Source organism: Leucopleurus acutus, assembly GCF_964270905.1.
Source record: "Leucopleurus acutus genome assembly, chromosome: 18".
Classification (NCBI taxonomy): Eukaryota; Metazoa; Chordata; class Mammalia; order Artiodactyla; family Delphinidae; genus Leucopleurus; species Leucopleurus acutus.
The window spans coordinates 67,381,493-67,401,433 of NC_139160.1; the positions used below are offsets into that span (position 1 = coordinate 67,381,493).

Sequence of the window (19,941 nt, forward strand, 5' to 3'; positions counted from 1 at the left end):
ACAAGCTTGATCTACCTTATGAGCAGGGGATTTCACAAGGAAACACATTTACAAATATACTTAACTCTACACTCAATCCTTAACCCTCAGCCCCTGAATCTTTACCAATACCTGCTTTATAAAGCTACCTAAATCAGCAACTTACGCAGTATAGCCTATTTATAGATAAATCTTTAAAATGTAGAATTTGTTTCTTCAAATTTCTTGTTTCCATTTTTACTAAACTGTAATTGAACTCATAGCTGGATAAGAAGTTTGCTTCTATAATGGACAAAGGATAGTTCCCAAACAAAGCCTAGTACATAAAGGAACATAAAACATAATGAAGGCAGGATCACAAATCAATGACTAAGGAATGGATTATTCAAAATACAGGATTGGGAAAAATGAGTGTTGGGAGTAAGGAGGAAATCAAGTTAGGGCCTCAACTAAACTATATACCAAATAAATTCTAGATTGACTAAAGCGAGGATTGGCAAACTTTCTATAAAGGGTCAGCTAATAAATCTTTTAATCCAGAAAGTAAATAATATAGACCTCTACCGCAACTACTCAATTCTGCCACTAAGAAAGAAGTCATAGACAACATGAAAACAAATGCCAATAAAACTTTATTAACAAAACCAGTTGGCAAGCAGGCCCCTTGGATAAAAAAGCCAAATGGTAAGTAAATAAATAAGCAAGCAAACAAGTTCCAAAAGAAAATACTGGTGAATATCTGATCTGAGATAGGCAAGAATTTCTAAGTATAAAAGTAATGGAAGAGGGACCTCCCTGGTAGTCCAGTGGTAAAGAATCCATCTTAGAATGCAGGGGACACAGGTTCGATCCCTGGTCAGGGAACTAAGACCCCACATGCTACAGGGCAACTAAGCGAGCCACAACTATTGAGCTCGTGCGGCTCAAGGGGAGGGCCTGTGTGCCACAAACTACAGAGCCCACACGCTCTGGAGCCCGCGCACCACAACTAGAGAGGAAAAACCTGCATGCCACAACTAGAGAGAAGACCGAGCACTGAAACAAAGAGACCACAGGCCTTAATGAAAGACCCTGCATGCCTCAACAAAGATCTCATGTGCCACAACTAAGACCCGACACAGCCAAAAAAATAAGGGGGAAAAAAAAAAGTAATGGAAGAAATCACAGAGGAAAAGACTCTTATGCTTATCACATACATTTAAACTTCTATTAGTAAAATAAGTACTATAAAGAAGGTAAACAAAATTAAAGGCAAATGACAAAATGGAGAAATACTTGAAAAGAATATGACAAAGGATTTGAGTTTCAAAATTGTATCTTTTATCTCTCAAATTGGCAAAACGATCCTGGCAATCATCATATATAAAACAAGACTAATATTCACTGGTGCTAGGAACGTAACTTGGATCAATCATCAAGCAATAAAACAATATGCCTTAAAGGGCCTTTAAAAAATTCATTCCTGCCTTAACAAGTTCATGTTTATGAATCTAGCCTATGAAAATAATTACAGATCCATAAAAATACGCTTGGGTAAAGATGTCTTCAGTAAGCTTAGTTTATAACAACCTAAATGCCTAACAAAAGAAAAGCATTTAAATAAATTCTAGTATATGCATTACAATGGAATATTATGCACTTATTAAACACTGTGTTAGCAGAACATTACAGGCATAAGTAAATGGCCATAAAAAATGACAAGAGAAAAAAGGCATCGGAATTATTTATGAAATATTATACCATTTTTTATATTTGCATAAGCATGGAAAGATATTAGAAAACATACACTACATGTTAAGCAGTAATTAATTCAGGGCTGTGGGATTATGGCTGATTTTGTTTTCCTCTTTATTCTTCTCTGTAGTCTCTATATTTTCTAAAATAATTACATATTCTAAATATGAAAGATGACCAACGTTACTTTTAAAAAAGCAAAAAACTTGTTGCTTCTCACCAGATCAATGGGAGAAACATAAACCAGCTATTGGAATACCTAAAAAGACTTGAGCAAAAGCAGTAACAGCCCTACTCATCTGTTTCTACTCAGTATTTCTCTGCTCTTCCCTCTTCAGTATCTATGAAATAGCTACCAACTCTAAAAGGTTGATGACCCCCCAGAACAAACACATTCCAGCCCCCCACAATGGAACATTTCAGAATTCTACAGGGATATTTAAGAATGCTAGTGGTCATGCTTCCAGAAGTTGAGGCAAAAGTAGTACTAATTTGAACCCTGGTATGACTATGTTACTGCCTAAGTATACAGCAATCTAAGTTGATATTATTCTGTTGAGCAGATAACTCCATCAACAGCTTAATAAAAAGCAATAATGATTTACAATAGCCAGGACATGGAAGCAACCTAAGTGCTCATCGACAGAGGAATGGATAAAGAAGATGTGGCACATATATACAATGGAATATTACTCAGCCATAAAAAGAAACGAAATTGAGTTATTTGTAGTGAGGTGGATGGACCTAGAGACTGTCATACAGAGTGAAGTAAGTCAGAAAGAGAAAAACAAATACCGTATGCTAACATATATCTATGGAATCTTAAAAAAAGAAGAGTTGTTCTGAAGAACCTAGGGGCAGAACAGGAATAAAGACGCAGATGTAGAGAATGGACTTGAGGACACGGAGGGGGAAGGATAAGCTGGGACAAAGTGAGAGAGTGGCATGGACACATATACACTAACAAATGTAAAACAGATACCTAGTGGGAAGCAGCCGCATAGCACAGGGAGATCAGCTCAGTGCTTTATGACCACCTAGAGGGGTGGGATAGGGAAGGTGGGAGGAGATATAGGGATATATGTATACATACAGCTGATTCACTTTGTTATACAGCAGAAACTAACACAACATTGTAAGGCAATTATACTCCAATAAAGATGTTTTTAAAAAAAAGCAATTATGAAGGCAAACTGCTTGAAGTTACAAGCAGAGAAAACAAATTTTCTTGTCTTCAATTTTTAAAAATCTCAAAACAATATTTCTGGAGGACAATCTGGCTATACATACAAAAATCCTTTAAAAAGCAAATATATTGAGCTCCATGAGCTGTTTGTATATTTTGGAGATTAATCCTTTGTCTGTTGTTTCATTTGCAAATATTTTCTCCCATTCTGAGGGTTGTCTTTTTGTCTTGTTTATAGTTTCCTTTGCTATGCAAAAGCTAACGGAAAACAGTATGGAGCTTCCTTAAAAAACTAAAAATAGAACTACCATATGACCCAGCAATCCCACTACTGGGCATATACCCTAAGAAAACCATAATTCAGAAAGAGACACGTACAACAATGTTCACTGCAATGCTATTTACAATAGCCAGGACATGGAACCAACCTAAATGTCCATCGACAGATGAATGGATAAAGAAGATGTGGCACATCTTCAATACAATATTTTATGGCTGAATATTACTCAGCCATAAAAAGAAACGAAATTGAGTTATTCATAGTGAAGTGGATGGACCTAGAGTCTGTCATACAGAGTGAAGTAAGTCAGAAAGAGAAAAACAAACACTGTATGATAACGCATATATATGGAATCTAAAAAAAAAAAAAAAGGTACTGATGAACCTAGTTGCAGGGCAGGAATAAAGAGGTAGACATAGAGAATGGACTTGAGAACATGCGGTGGGAGGGCAAAGCTGGGTCGAAGTGAGAGTAGCATCAACATATATACACTACGGAATGTAAAATAGTTGGCTGGTGGGAAGCAGCAGCGTAGAACAGGGAGATCAGCTCGGTGCTTTGCAATGACCTAGAGGGGTGGGATAGGGAGGAGGGAGGGGATATGGGGACATGTGCATGCATATGGCTGATTCACTTTGTTGTGCAACAGAAACTACACAGTATTGTGAAGCAATTATACTCCAATAAAGATCTACTTAAAAAAAAAAAAAGCAAATATACTTTGACCCAGCTACTCCAAGTCTAGAAGTTTATGCTAAGAAAATAATTTGACAACTGTTTAAAGTACACATGCAAAGATGTTTATCACAGCATTTACAATTGGAAAAAAATGGGATAATGGGTATAAGTTAAATAAAATGTCACTTCCTCCAATGTGAATGTTTGTGTCCCCTCAAAATTCATATATTGAAACCTAATTCCCAATGTGATGGTGTTTGGAGGGGAGGCCTTTGGGGGTGGAACCCTCATGAGGGGGATTAGCGTTCTCTATAGAAGAGGCCCCAAAGAGATCCCTCACTCCCTCCTGCACATGAAGTTACAGTAAGAAGACAACCAAAAAGTGGGTCCTCGCCAGACACCAAATCTATGGCTGCTTTGATCTTGGATTTCCCAACCTCCAGAACTATAAGAAATAAACGTTTGTTACAAGCCACTCAATCTATGTTATTCTGTTATAGCAGCCCGAAATAAACTAAGACACATCCATACAATGAAATGACACCATTAAGAATTAGATATACATGTATACTCATTGACATAGAAAGATGTTTGTGATATCTATTTAAAGCAAACAACAAGACTATGGAACAAAATAACATGTATATTGTTATGTATTAGTCAGCTTTGGTTGCCATAACAAAATACCAAAGACTGAGTGGCTTCAACAACAGAAATTTATTTGCTCGCAGTTCTGGAGGCTGAAGTTCAAAATTAGGGTGGCCTAACTTTGAACTTCATCCTGGATTGGGACCCTCATCCTAGATTGCAGAGAGCTGCCTCCTTGCTGTGTGCTCCTATGGCAGAGAAAGAGAGATTTCTTACTCTTCTTAGAAGGCCACAGTCCTATTGGATTAGGGCCCCACCCTTATGACCTCATTTAACTTAATTACTTTCTAAAGACCCTACCTCCAGATGCAGTCATACTGTGGATTTGGGCTTCAACATATGAACTGGGGGTGGAGGGAAACAACAAAATTTAGTCCACAGACACCCATTATATATGTAACTTTTACGAACAACACTATACATGGATGAAGTTCTTGAAGGTTTCTGCCTCAAAATATTTGTATCAGTGGTTACCTCTGTGTAGCAAACACAGCACGCTTAGTTTCTACAATGAATGTTAAATTTCCTGCTTATGATTTAATAAATATTAAAAAGACGGTAAATTTTTAAAAAGCACCAGGGAAAGATACAATACTCGCTCCTGCTAGCTCATGCTGGCTGCACTCACAAAAAGCAGCATCAATAGAGCAACGCAATCTCAGGACACAGGAAATGGATCTAGGAATCAGAGCAGACTGTTCCTTGAAAACATCAGCCCAATTTACTGCTGTGATCAAAATAGGCAACGAAATCCACTGGGCATCATTAGGAAGGATAATTAGAAATAAAATGGAAAACACAGCCTACCGAAAGCCACGGCCCCGTGACCGGACCTAGAACCAAAGGAGTGTTCCAGAAGGTGGCCAAGCAGGTTTCCGCTTTCTTACAATTCAAGACACTTGTAACAGTGCAAGACACAGTTATGAGAGAACATCTGAAAAAATAAAGATCTAGCCTTTACTTTCCCCGCTGCCTCAAGCTGACAGGTATTATACCACTTTTCACTTAGCCCGTCATTGATTATACCATTATCTCCCCTTACCCTCCCGCAACCCATCTATCCCTGTAGCTGCACAGACACGTACAAGCAGGACCGCAGGCTCTTATGGCCATATCGCCTTCAACTCTGTTCTCTTTGCACAGTGCACATACGATAAACCAAAGGATTTTCAAAGCCAATAGGTGCTTTACGTTAGGAAGGACTGTTTAGCCTGGGGAGACTAAAGTGGTCTGATAAAATCCTACACAGCAGTAAAGGCTGAGAACATGCTGACGACGTGTAGCACATCTTGAAATAGGAAAACCACGAAAAACTTCAAAGCTTTAAGGAGGTAAGAAAAAAAGATTAACTATCAATTTACCATGGGTAAAATTATCAATATATTATCCCAACATGTCACAAAAGAAATTGAGGACAAGAAAGTTTGTCTTCTCTCCTTGTGACTTGCAGCAACGTGCTCTCTATGAAGCTACTGACAAAATCCCAGCAGCCATCAAGGTTATAACTAAGTGACTTCTTTCACGTCAGTTACAACTGGCAAAAAGAGAACATGGTACAGCATAATCCCACGGGTCCTCAATTCCTCCACAGAAACATTAAGAGAAGATTCTATTACTGGCTATGAGTAAAACAGGGCAAGTCCTAGTCAATAGGGCTGGGTGCATCACAAACCTTCACAGACAAGGAAAAATGGGATTTACAAGTGTTTTGTCTCAGCTCAAGCTGCCCCTCCTCATGGAAGGTGCCTGGGCCAAGCCGAGCCCTCACGTCCTTGACCGTGCCCTGTGCATCCTGTGTCAACTTCCCCCGGTGGGGACCTGAGCTTCTTCATCATTCCTGTACATCCAGCACCCGGCACAAAGAAGCACTCAAGGGTGTTTCTTGAATAACCTGGACATTCCATTAATTAGAAAAGAAAGACTTTAGAAAACTCTATACTCAAGAATACAATCTACCCCAACTGAATCCTGTCCCTCCGTTGTGGCAAAATTACTAATCAAAATCTAAGTGTGGCACACTGGACATTCAGTAAGTCCATGACTTCCAGATAAGCCCTCTTCCCAGTGTACCACCCGCCACGGGGCTAATTCATGCCTTTTAGACATAAAAAGAACCTTCCTGTGCAAGACTGCACAGCTGCAGCCTTACTATAAAGCTAGCGTCTGCACTCAGGCCATCTGATTTTTAATGAGCTATAGTGTAACTTTTAAAGAAGTCACCCAGGTGATTTTTAGTAACGGATGAAGATGTAACGTGTAGCGTAAGCGCTACACGTGTTGTAAGTGAATATTATATAAAAGTGTCTTAACTCTGATGTAGCCATTGGCACAGCAAAGCACACAACTTGTGTGAAAACAAAACGTAAAAAAAAAAAAGCAAGCTTAATAAAATTAGATTTTTACGGAATTAAATTAACATTAAAAAAAGACATCTGATTTTGCTTCAGAGCCACCTTGAAGGTTTGTTCTTCACTACAGTTCTCTATTCACTTATTAATTCATACTCTGCTTTGTTTCAAAAGGATTTAAAGTGATTTACATAAAAACATACAGAAGAGGATTAAAAGTATTTTAATAAGCAGATGAGAGGAAGCAGACAGCGATAAAATAGTCATACAGGAAAGTAAGAAGCAAAGTTTAAGGGAAATATAAAACAAATCATTTTGAAAGAGCCTATGTATGTTAGAATCGGGTCATATTGTGAAACTGTTAAAAGATAAACTTTCTTTTATTTATTTATTTATTTATTTTTTGCGGTACACGGGCCTCTCATTGCTGTGGCCTCTCCTGTTGCGGAGCACAGGCTCCGGACGCTAAGCCTCAGCAGCCATGGCTCACGGGCGCGGCCGCTCCACGGCATGTGGGATCTTCCCGGACTGGGGCACGAACCCGTATCCCCTGCATCGGCAGGCAGACTCTCAACCACTGCACCACCAGGGAAGCCCAGATAAGCTTTCTTTTAACAGTCAACTGAAGAGGTGGCTGAGGTCAGTTACATGAATCATAATGTATATAAAATAAAAATGAAGTAGTTCCTCAGGAAAAGCAAAACCATTCAGAGCATGAAGACAAGAAATTTCTTCCAGGGCTCCTCATAAAAGGAACGCTAAAAGATAGAAGTAATTATAATTGCTAACAATTAGCACTAACTTACGTGCAAAACACTGTTCTAAGAACTTTAGACATATTCACTCATCTAATAACCCTATGAGGTAATAAGCACTGTTATTATCTGCATTTAATGGATAAGGAAACAGGAACAGAGAGGTTAAGTAAACTGCCCAAAGTCACACAGCTAGCAAGTTGTGGATTTGGGACTCAAACCCTGAAGGCTAGCTCCAGAGTCGCCACTCTTAACCACTACACTATAGTGCCCTCAACACCCTCATAGTAGACATCACTTTTCTAAGGATGTTTCTTATGATGTCCTTCAGTGTGGTCAAGAGAAAAATGCAAAGCTTAGTTCAGGAGCAGCAATTCCTCTGAGGCCAAAATGAGCCAGTCCACCCCTGTGGGTTTCTGACAGATAGGCAGATATCTCCGGTATTTTAGAGTCTCCAGAAGAATGGTAGCTACATGAACATTACTTTTCCTCCACAACGTTTGTTATGCAATGAGTGACGGGGGTGGGGGTTATACCCTGAGGAGCAGTGAAGTACAGTGCTGACCTGCTGACAGTTAAGGTCGAGCCACAAGCTGGCGTCACCACCTGAGCTGAAGGAAGGACAGACATCCTCCCCACCAAGGCTGAGGCGCCTGACAAGGACCCACATCTGCCTGATGAGAAGGTCAACCTACTTTGCATGGAGCAGGCCCAAGGGAGGGCCGATGGGCAGGGCTCCCTTAATAAAGGGTTTGGCTGGATCAAACCAAAGGATGAGAAGGTCCTCAAATGCCCATGCCACGGAACAGGTCTCAACAGAGCTAGTGTGGACAATATCCAAAGATAGTATTATCAAATCAATTGTCACTCAAGGATCATAGCAAACCCATGGAATGGCCAGCCTTGGACCACATAACTTCTTAGGGTAGCTCCAAGAAAGACTGGTTCTAGAAGATAACCTATCTTCTCAACAGCTTCTCCAAGTTCAAGTTCAGGACCATAAAACCATTTCATCAGAGTTCACTTATTAGCCAAGGACTTACTAGGAATCAGGCATTGTTCAGGCTGTTGAGGGCAGAGCGGTAAGTAAAACAGACAAAAATCCCTGCCATCATAAATCTTATTCCTGTTTAAGTACCATAAGTAACAGCACTAATTACTATTACTACACTTACGCTATTATTCTTGCCTAACTGTATGTCAGCTGAGATCAATATTATGAAGAAATTATAGCGAGGACCCAGAGAAGGGTGCACTGGGGGCGCAGCAGGATTACACCAGTGGTCAAGGAAGCCTTGCTGCCATGGGGAGATCTAAGAAAAGCCCTGCAGGAGGCTGGAGGTGGACCAGGTAAACGTCTGGGTAGAGATCCCAGGGAAGAGGCCAGTGAGAGAGGAATGAGGAGAATGAGGAGGAAACAGGGTGACAAGGAGGAAACAGGGTCTGGTGGGCAGGCTGGGGATGGACCTGGAAGCCCCCGTAAGGATTCTGGATCTGACTGAGCAGAAGAAGGATGGTCTGACTTTCCTTTCCAAAGGACCACTGTCTGCCACATAGAGAAGAAGGCACAGGGCCAAGGAGAGGGGCAGGGAGACGAGTTTGGAGTGAGAGGGTGCATCTTTCCACCCACAGCACCTCGGCCACATGCACACACGGTCCTGTTGTGCTCCGGGGTCTGCTGGTGTGGGTGAGGGTGGTGGCAGAGAGCATCTGACCAAAGGCAAAGGACCTGTGCTTCAGAATCCAGTCCCAGAGTACCAACAAAGGCCCTGGCAGGTTAGAATTCCTTCACACAATAAAAGAAAACGAAAAACATGCAGAGTCTCCCAAAGGCAGGTTAACCAAACAAAAGTCAGTGTGGCCTGAGGGAGCAGAAGCTGGTGGCATGGGAGAGGCGCTGGCATCACGGGCCAAGCAGTCCTATGGCTGTCAGGGTTATGGACTACACTCCTGGGACAGACACTGTAATGAGCCAGTCCTTCTAATCTCTGAAACCAGCTATTCTCAAAAGCTTATCCCAAAATACTTTAGGTTTTAAAATATTTAGTAGTTAAAACAGCACCACTTAAATTCCATACCCACGCATAACACTCACTGCCTTCCAAAACGCATCTGATGCTCATGTGATACTCTCCTTTTCTTTCCTCCCAAGGATTTTGAGAGCTAACATCACATAAGCCTCTCCACAAAACACATCCCCTCTAGGGGCTTCTGCAAGGCTGGGGGGACCCGGTACGATCCGGAGGTGCATATGGCACGCCAGCCTCTCAGTCTCAGATGGCAGCCTAACGACCAGCAATGGTTTTGGGGTTTCCGCACACCCTGCCCTCGCCTACCGAGATCCTGCTGGCCAGCCCCACACACAGAAACTCCCATGTGTATTATTCCCCACTCATTTTGATACACACTGTGAGAAGAACAAGGAAAAATGGCAAGGCATCCTGAGGGAGGAGGAGACCAATATGCAGCTTTCTCATGAGGCTGGTATTTGTGAGAAGGCCATGGAGAGGCACACCCATCTGTGACTTGACACCTCCTTGTGCATTGGGAAAGGAGGAAAGAACACAGAGGCGTCAGCTAAGCTTCCTTTTACTCTCAAGAGCCTTCACCCACAAAATTATAAATCGCTGGATTTAAAATAATAAAACTGCAAATATTTTTCTCACACCCATTACATTACAATTTTCTTTCATGTTCCCTTTACATTTCTCCCCCTGACTCAAAGGACTAACCACAAGCCATTAGTAAGGAAAATCTAGCCAGGTAAAAGGCTAAGATGTAAAGGGACTGAGTAATTCACCATCATAGGGAGAGGGTTCACTCTATTAGACCTTAAATACAGGCTTTGCCCAGTATTATTTCTAGAACTATACTAAGAACATGTAAGCTCACAGAGCTAACTTAGAAAACTGGTCTGTAACCAAATATCTTACTCCAGCTGCTCTCTCTGTATGTATTTCAGGTTTGATTAACACATGACATTCTCACACATACAAACAGGCACTTCATAATTTAATTTTAAGGCCACTAATTACCCATTCATACACACAAGCTACATATATATAAGCACACTGAGATAAATATATTTGCTTTACAGGTAAAGACTAGTTTATCCTAACACCAGCAAACTACTTGTTAATTAAGAGACAGCATTTACCAGACAGGAGGAGATCAATAGTTCTGAATCTTCTTTTGTCCAATTGTATGCTGTGTATTCAAGGGCATTATTCTCTCCTTGCTGTTTGCACATATAAGCACAGTTTCTTTCAAAAACGGTGCGGATGCCTTTAAACAGAATCACACTAGTAGTGCAACCCATCCCCAAGGTGTGGATGTTCAGGTCTCTAGCAATCTCTACTCCATTTCCACATCATCTTCCTTGGCTCTTCAGAGCAGGCTCCCACTGCACCATCTTCGTGACAGGCAGTTGCCGACACCAGAACAGAAGGGAAGCTCCGAGCTGTTGTACTAGATTCCGCTTCTGCCCAGCAGTCTGACAAAAAAATCCAAGCTCCAAGTGTAAAACAGGAGGGGTGGTGCAAAAACAGGATGACACACCTTCAGATGCACCAAAACCTTTAAAAACCTTTTCCAATAAATTGCTTTAAAACCTTTTCCAATAGATTGCTTCACTGTTAGTACCAAAAACAAATAAGCAGAAGATTTACATGTGGTTACTGGAAAACTGCCGGCTCCTGGGATTTGCTTGGGATTGTTCTGAATCTCAGAACCTGCCCAAAATGAAAAAGACGGTGCCAGACAGCCACCCTGCTGCAGATGCTGCTGGAAGGCACAAAGAATGTTCATCTGCTGCAAGAAACCTCCCTCCCAGAATGCTTAGCCTAGCATCTATATTAGCAAACATCTCTTTCCTTGACCTAAATATGCTGTTTGTTTAATCCTGCATCCGCGAGGAATAGGGAAGCAAAAGAAAAAAAAGTCCGAAAACGAGAGGAATCACTAAGATGACTGCTGCTATGGAAACATGTGTAAGCCCACTTCAAACAACCTTTTGCGTGTGTGGGTAACAGCTTGCTGACAGCAAACCACAAGGGAACATGAAATTGCTGTGTCAATCTTGACTTCTGCCCATTTCCACTCTTTGCTAGAGAGGGGGCTAGCAAGTTTGCACTGCTTGGAAGAATTCTCCTATGCCTGGTACCGAAAGATGCAAATGAGAAGATGGATACAGGATTACCTGGCACCTTCTGAAGGAGCTCCCTGGTATGCAGTGGTAAATGCGCACTGAAGTCCCACAGGCAACAAGGTTATTATTTTTGGTGCATAAGTAATCCAGGTCCTTCCACTGCACACTGAACTCAGTAACACTACACTACCTTGTATATATCTTTGGGGATGGCTGATAGGAAAGCTCGTCATTGATATAATACCAAGTTGACTCTTGCCACTTTCCTTCTAGAAAATGAAAAGCGAATTATGTAAAAGGACCACGATGAACACACAGGGGAAACCCCTCCCACCTACAACATGCATCTAGAAAAGAGTTACTGCTCTTTTAAAATCTGTTCTGATATTCTTCCTTACTTCACAAGGCAACAGATGGTTTTCATTTTCTATCTACAGATTTCAAAGTTAGAGTGAATTATAATAATTGAGTACCTGCAGGTTGGCAACAGAAACCTGTGTGATGTAGTGAAAGCAAATCTTTAGAGAATACCATGCAGTCACCTAATTCTAAAATTTCTGCTTTCTATGGTTTTACCTATTAGGCCCAACAGATAAGCAAAAGTCTAGGCTTCGTCTATCTCCTGAATTTTTATGCAGTGTATCAAACAGCTATAGAGATCAAAGGAGTAGAGATACCGGCCACATGCAAAAAGCAAGCAAACAAAACCAGAATAACTATATGTGGTCAAAAGCAATCAGCTTCAGAATGGTAATTCTGTTAAAAAAAAGAGCTACAGTATTCAAGATTACACCCAAGCCCTGATATCATAAGATCTAAGTCTTCATGTGACATCCCAGTGCTGGCAGATAAATAACATGGAAACTTATCTACACAGAAACTGAATCCTATAGACTATAAAAGACTAAACACCTGGGTTAAAAATTGTCTGTCTTGAGATTTCAGAAGACTCACCAACTAACCTAACTTCTGTACTATAAGGGGAACAATTTAAAAAGTAATAGTTGGGCTTCCCTGGTGGCGCAGTGGTTGAGAGTCTGCCTGCCAATGCAGGGGACACGGGTTCGTGCCCAGGTCCGGGAAGATCCCACATGCCGCGGAGTGGCTGGGCCCGTGAGCCAAGGCCGCTGAGCCTGCGCGTCCGGAGCCTGTGCTCCGCAAAGGGAGAGGCCACAACAGTGAGAGGCCCGCGTACCACCAAAAAAAAAAAAAAGTAATAGTTAATTCAATATAAAGATGATACCTAGAAATTTAAACTTAATTTACTATTATTACTTATTTTAGACAACCTGGGTATAGAAGCCAGCAAATACTGCTCAATATATAAAAGATTATGTTTGAACTTTACAAAGGATCATAAATGATAACCAAGCAAATTTGAAGCTGCTGGTATATTCTATTTGATTTACTAAAAAAAAAAAAAAAAAAAACCCTAAGTTAATACTTAAAATAATGGAAGAAAATGAAACAATTTCCTAACAGTCATTCAGAGGAAAAAGAAATGTTTCCTTAAGCATTTAAGCAACTTGTATCAATTTTAAATATTAATCATTTTCCAACCAACAAAATGAGTGGGCAAGAAAAACAGAAAACATTTAGAGCAAAGGATTCAACAAGGCCAAAAAGTGAGTTTCATGCTAATAGAAGCATGACAAAAATGAATCATTCAAAATGTGTGTCTGGTTTCACTGATTCTTCTGCATCATAATGATCTTGGATTAGTCTAAAATGATAATTACCATGAATTCCATCAGAGGACATGAATAGATGGATGGTATCTACTGGCAACCATTTCAGCTACCTACAGAGTACATATTTCAATTTGGAGATCATGTTTACTCTCACATCTTGAAATGCCACCTCTAATTTATACAACATCCAAGACTGGATGTCTGCCCTTGACTCCCTTTGAGATCCAAGCCCATGTCTTCCTCTCCTGCTAATAATGATACCTGGCTCTCCCATCATCACCTCACCCTCAGATGTTCCAAGTCAGTCATCTTTTACTATAACTACCATAGTACGACCACACAGTGGAATATTACTCGGCCAAAAAAAGGAATGAAGTCCAAGTGCGCGGTACGATGTGTATGAAGCTGGGAAATGTCACGCAGAGTGAAAGAAGACAGTTACAAAAGACCTCATATTATACGATTCTAGTTAAGTAAAACGTCCAGAATCAGGCGAATCCATGGAGATAGAGAGAAGCTTTGTGGCTACCAGGGAACGCAGGACAACTGCTAGCGGGTACGGAATTTCTTTTAGGGGTAATGAAAATGTTCAGAAATTAGTGTTTCTAGCATACATGCTATCTATACACAATATATAGTCTGTGAATATACTAAAAACCACTGGATTGAACACTTTTTCTTTTTTTTATTGAAGTACAGTTTATGTACAATATTATAAGTTACACGTGTACCACATAGTGATTCACAATTTTTAAAGGTTATATTCCACTAATAGCTGCTAAAAAATACTGGCTATATTCCCTGTGCTGGATAAAGAACACTTTGAAAAGGTGAATTTTGTTGTATGTGGATACAACAAAGAGCCCGAATCCACTTCTGATGTTTTACTGCTAACAGCTCTTAAGTCTCACCTCTCCTTCTTCCCCTGTGGGCAAAGGACAAGGAGTGCCAGGCTGGCTCCCTGCCTTAGTGCCAGCGGGAAATTCAAACCACTCTCAGGAACCCTCACCCCTGCCCCGCCCCCCAACCACCACAAAACCCCCCAAGCCAGTCTCCTTTCCCTGCTCAGTCAAGCCACGCCACTTTAGGATGTGCTTGGGTACAGCCCTGCTCCCCTCAGAGCGCTTCATTATGTGAGTAATAAGCCTTTCACACCCTCCTGGGTGGTGTGTGTGTGTGTGTGTGTGTGTGTGTGAGAGAGCGTGTGTGTGTGTGGTGTCATTAGTCTCAACATCCAAAGCAAATTTGGGGGGAGGGGAGCAGGTGTCAATCCTGTTTCTGTGGAGTGGCTCCAACGGTAAATTATATCTCAATAAAACCATTATTTAAAATAGGAGAGGCGAAGAGGATAGTATCTATTCTACCTACCACATAAGGTTCTCAAGTTCAAATAAAACCACAGGAGAGAACTCAACTGAGACATTGCTATAGACACGGAAATAGCTGTTGTTTTATACTTCACAAGGGATTTACTGTGCACCTAGAAACAGCCACCTTGCTTAACAAATTCAGCAACGTCTAAATGTTGCTCTGGCCCCACTTGTCAGGAATACACTAACCAAGTAACATGGGATGTACCTGGGGCTGCCCTCGGGTGCGCATTTTAGGTCTGGGAAAGGGGCGCCACGCTGCACAAAACACCAGAAAGCCTGTATGAACAGTAAGTCCAGGGAGATTAGCTGGCCACATCGGGGGTCACAACACACCTCAGCCATCCGGCCACAGAGACCACAGCAAACAGGTCTCAAGCTTTGAGCACACACCCCCGGCCCCACCCCAAGCATATCCATCTGGAGCTGCTGCTCCCATTTGCAGTTCTCGCCTTGCCAAGTATCTTTCTGTTTTAAGTATCTTCTAATAGTCAGATTTGTTTGACTGATAGATTTACTTAATACTTTCTCAGAAAAATGTGGATAAAGAAGAATCTGAAGTGACCCCTAAAAATATCTTGAACTACAAACTGGAATGACTATTGTATCTCAAACAGATATAATAAGTCTTCCACCCGGGTCAGACCTTGGGTTCTACCTTAGGAGGCCAGGAAGGGAGTGGAATTCTGTCCATTCTGAAGTGCTGAAATGAAGACCTCATGTAATGATACACAACACATGATATAGCCACACTTCATAAAACCTAAATAAATAAATGGAGTATGGGTAGAATTCAATCTAACAGGTCATTTATTCTATTTAAGTGCCCTTATGATGGCCAGTCCAGACAAAGAGCTTATTTCCATCCCTAACAGTCCATATTTCATATGTTAATGCAGTGAATTCTGCCGAACAAAGAAACCTTATATAACTTGATCTATCAACACCCTATTTTTTATTCAATCAGTAATAATCAATCATAAGTCGAGTGTCTAGCACAGGGCCTAGTATATACCACATGCCCAATAAATGTAGTTCTCCCTTCTCCCTTTTACCCCAAATTAAATTTTTTTCTTCCCTGATATTAAGAGTAAAGAGTGAGATAGTTCTTCCAAAAATACAAGCATCCCTTACATAAAATTCATGCATATGAGAATGTGAGATCTAATAAATTCAAACTACAAATTACTTGTAGTGATAAAAATTAATTAAAAGAGAGAAATGTGGGTGCTGGAACAGGAAAAGGGAGTTAAGATAGTTGGTGAAGGAGTGGAGGCTTCAGTCAAGATCATTAAAAAGTTTTTTTTTTAATAAGGGAAATTATGGAAGTGTTATTAAATAAAAGTCTTTTTAAAAAATAAGGAAAAGGAAAACTTTCCCACCACCGTGTATTTCAGGAACATAAACCTTAAAATTTGATTGGAGGAGAGTGGGTAGACTTACCATGTATCCAAAAACTTTTATCCATCGTTTATCTTTCCCACCTCAAAACACTCAAATGCCAGGACTGTTACCTCTAGGTGAGCAGAGATGAAGGTGGGTGTAGGGACAGTGGTGCAGAGGAGGGTGTCAGACCCCTGAGAGAGCCCCGGTCTGCACTCCTGTCTGTACCACTGTGGTGAAACAATTAATTTTGCTAAAAAAAAAAAATGTATCTCTAAAGTCATGACCACATAAAATACTGGAGTCAGGTCTGCTGCTAACAGTGGTACTTAATCATTCTCAGAAGCAGAGAACGCAAAGTTACACAGGTGTCTCTGTGTTGGTGCTGGAGCATTAACGAGGCAGCCAGTCCCTGTGGGATGCTCTGAATACCTGCATGCTCATTGGGTGACCAGGTAAAATGGAGTGGAAGCAACCAACTCAGGCTCCATGGAACTGAGGGCGGTGGTCTTCCAGAGATGACCAGTCTCCCAAAAAAGGGGGAAAGAATCCTCCTTTTTTTGACAGGAGACCAAGTTAAACAACTTTTCAAATAAAACAGATCTCCAAAAGGAAGAAAAGTTTGCACTAAGAAAACCAACTTACTTGCTGGTAGGAATGCGAAATGGTGAACCACTTTGAAATACGGTATGGCAATTCCTCACAAAATTAAATAGAAAATTACCTTATGATCCAGCAATTCCACTTCTGGGTCAATCCCCAAAAGAACTGATAGCCTAATTTTAAAGAGATATTTATATACATCCATGATCATAACAGCACAATAGCCAAGAGGTGGAAGCAACCTAAGTGCCCATAAAAAGATGAATGGATAAACAAAATGTGGTATGTACATGCAATGGAATATTATTCAGTCTTAAAAATGAAGGAATTCTGACACATGCTACAACATGGATGAACTTTGAGGACATTATGCTAAGTGAAATATATAAGCCAGTCACAAAAAGACAAATACTATATGAGTCCACTCATACGAGGTACCTAGAATAGACAAATTCATAGAAACACAAAGCAGAATGGTGGTTTCTAGTAGCTGAGGGGAAGAGGAAATGTGGAGTTGTTATTTAATGGATACAGGGTTTGTCTGTAATGATGAGTTCTGAAGATGGGTGGTTATGCAACAATGTGAATGTACTTAATGCCACCAAACGATACTTAAAAAGTTAAAATGGTAAATTTTATGTTATGTATATGGCATGTTATATATACATTTAAAAAAAAGAAAAGCAACTTACTTACTAGGCACTGCTCTCCTATGACTTCCAGGAACAACTGATGTGAAATAACAGAAAACCAGGAGGATAACTAGTCTTTTCTCCCCTTCTCTCCTGCTGCCCCTCACGGAGGGCAGACAAGGCCCAAGGAATAGGTTTCATATGCTTATTTTTCTCCTATTTCAAATAGTTTATATTAGATTAGTTTATATACTATAGTTTATATAACTAATAACTACGATATTTCCTCATTAACACTTGGTAATGAACTTCTTAGAAAAAACCCTTTGAACTACGTACCATCACACAAAAAAAAGACAGCTTGAGATTTAAATTTCTGATTCATAGATGACTTCTACTTCTTCATTTCGAGCTACAAAATGAACGAACCAACAGTATTTATACAGGTGCTGATTTATCCCTCAGCTCAGGAAGCTGCAGGCAAAGTCAGAACTTCAGTCACTGTTATGGGAGGTCATGGAGCAAAACCATGGTTTCTGAGGGAACTCAGTTTTTTGAAGAGAAATCAATAAACCCATAAATGCCAATCATATGTCAAATATGAGAAGCTGCGAAAAGAGCTATCTGCAAAGCTTTATTCCTCACTGAACACACTGGTAGGGGAGGGGCTCAGTGGAGGGGGGCTGATGGCCCAGAAAAGCACAATGAATACAGCAAGCGCTGAGGTCCAACTGTAAATGAGACACTAAGCAAAAAACAAGGAAGGAGAGCAAACTCACAACGGCAAAGTGAGACTAGAACTCACAGTGACCTCCTCTTGGCCTCCCCCAGCCTCTTCTGAGGAAATTCTATTTTAGGCAGACATCTGAAGAAATCACTTAGTGGCAAGATATACTGAGTTTAAACAACATAAAACATATGCAGCATAATTTGTGTACAAATGCACTCATGAAAACAGTTCATGTGCTTCAAATACGGAGTTACAGCTATTGGAAAGTTGTTCTTACATGTGAAGAGAGAAAATTCAGATTCCACACACTTCAAGTACTTGTATCTTATGTTTTAGCAGCTGAATATTTAAAAAATTTTTACTGTCATTGTGTCAGTATAGAAATATTTGTCTCAACACGAATGAGGAAAGGAAATAAAATGGAAAACATAAACATAAAATTTGAGTTTGCCATTTTAAAAACTATTGCAATTATACTTCAAAAAACAAATTAAAAAAGAGATCAGATTTGTGGTTACTAGAGGCAGGGGGAGGGGGAAGAGGAATTGGATGAAGATGGTCAAAAGGTACAAACGTTTTTAAAGAAAAAAATTAAAATAAAAAAATTAAAAGTATGCAATATCATCAGACTTTCAATCAGATGAATCAAAAAGCAAATAATAAGAAATAAAGATACCACAGTGGTTACTTCTCCAAAATATAGGTGGGAAATGGAATTTTTCAAAATATTCCTATGGTTTTGCAAAAACAGAATGAAAAGATACAAAATAAAATATGTACTCCTTTATCTAGGCCAGTAGGTCAGAAAGAACTAGATATATCATATATCCCCACTTATGAAAGCTTATAAAACTCCATTTTCTACCTGACTCCTTAAAAAGTTTTAATTTCTTTTTACAAAGACACAAAATTCAGAGGCTTCGTAAGACTCTCTTCTATACACAGCCTATGGGTGGGATATGGCTTAACTATAACTGGTTTTAAAAGAACGTTACTTTGAGTAAGCATTCTCTGATGTGTAAGTGGACTTAACTATGTCAGGGAAGTGTGAAACTTTTCTGGGAAACCAGTCTCCACGTAACAATTGGACAGATTACAGATATTGCCATCCCTCCATGCCAACTAAAAACAGACAAAATCCATAGAAGATACACATTTGCCCAACAAGCAAATGATAAGTCACTGGTGAAATGCAAATCAAAACCACGAGACAGCACTTCATACCTACTAGGATGGCTAAAATAAAAGAGACAAATAATAACTGTTGGAGAAACTCGATCACTCATACACTTTTGGTGGGAATGTAAAATAGGGCAGCTGCTTTGGAAAACAGTTGGGCAGTTCCTCAAACGGTTAAACATAGAGCTACCATACGATCCAGCAATTCCACTCCTAGCTATATACCCAAGAGTAAATGAAAACACATGTCCACACAGAAGTCTGTGTATGAATGTTCTTAATAGTATTACTCATAATAGTCAAAAAGTGAAAACCCAAATGTCTATCAATTGATGAATGGATAAACAAAATGCAGTATACCCATACAATGGAATATTATTCATGCTAAAACATGGATGAACCTTGAAAACATGATGCTAAATGAAAGAAGCTAGTCACAAAGGACAACATGTTGTATGATTTTGTTGGTATACAATGTCCAGAATATGTAGAGACAGTAGATTAGCGGTTGCCTATGGCTGGGGGGCTGGGTAGGGTGGGATTAGGGGGCAACAGCTAAGGGGTACAGGGTTTCATTGGGGGGTAATAAAATTTTTCT

General features: G+C 40.2%; 1 protein-coding gene across 11 annotated transcripts in view; it reads right to left on the reverse strand.

The window, feature by feature from the left end:
• Positions 1 to 19,941, reverse strand: part of DOCK9 (dedicator of cytokinesis 9) — a 378,599-nt gene that overhangs the window by 202,680 nt on the left and 155,978 nt on the right. For 5 of the 11 annotated variants that reach the window (XM_082859676.1, XM_082859675.1, XM_082859688.1 and 2 more), the window contains exon 1: positions 10,766 to 10,958. The exons of the other annotated variants lie outside the window; for them this stretch is intronic. In XM_082859676.1, coding sequence (XP_082715802.1) covers positions 10,766 to 10,927 — 162 coding nt within the window. In that variant the 5' untranslated portion in view covers positions 10,928 to 10,958. Of the gene's footprint in view, positions 1 to 10,765; positions 10,959 to 19,941 lie in introns of those variants that run through there. 11 annotated transcript variants of the gene reach the window in all.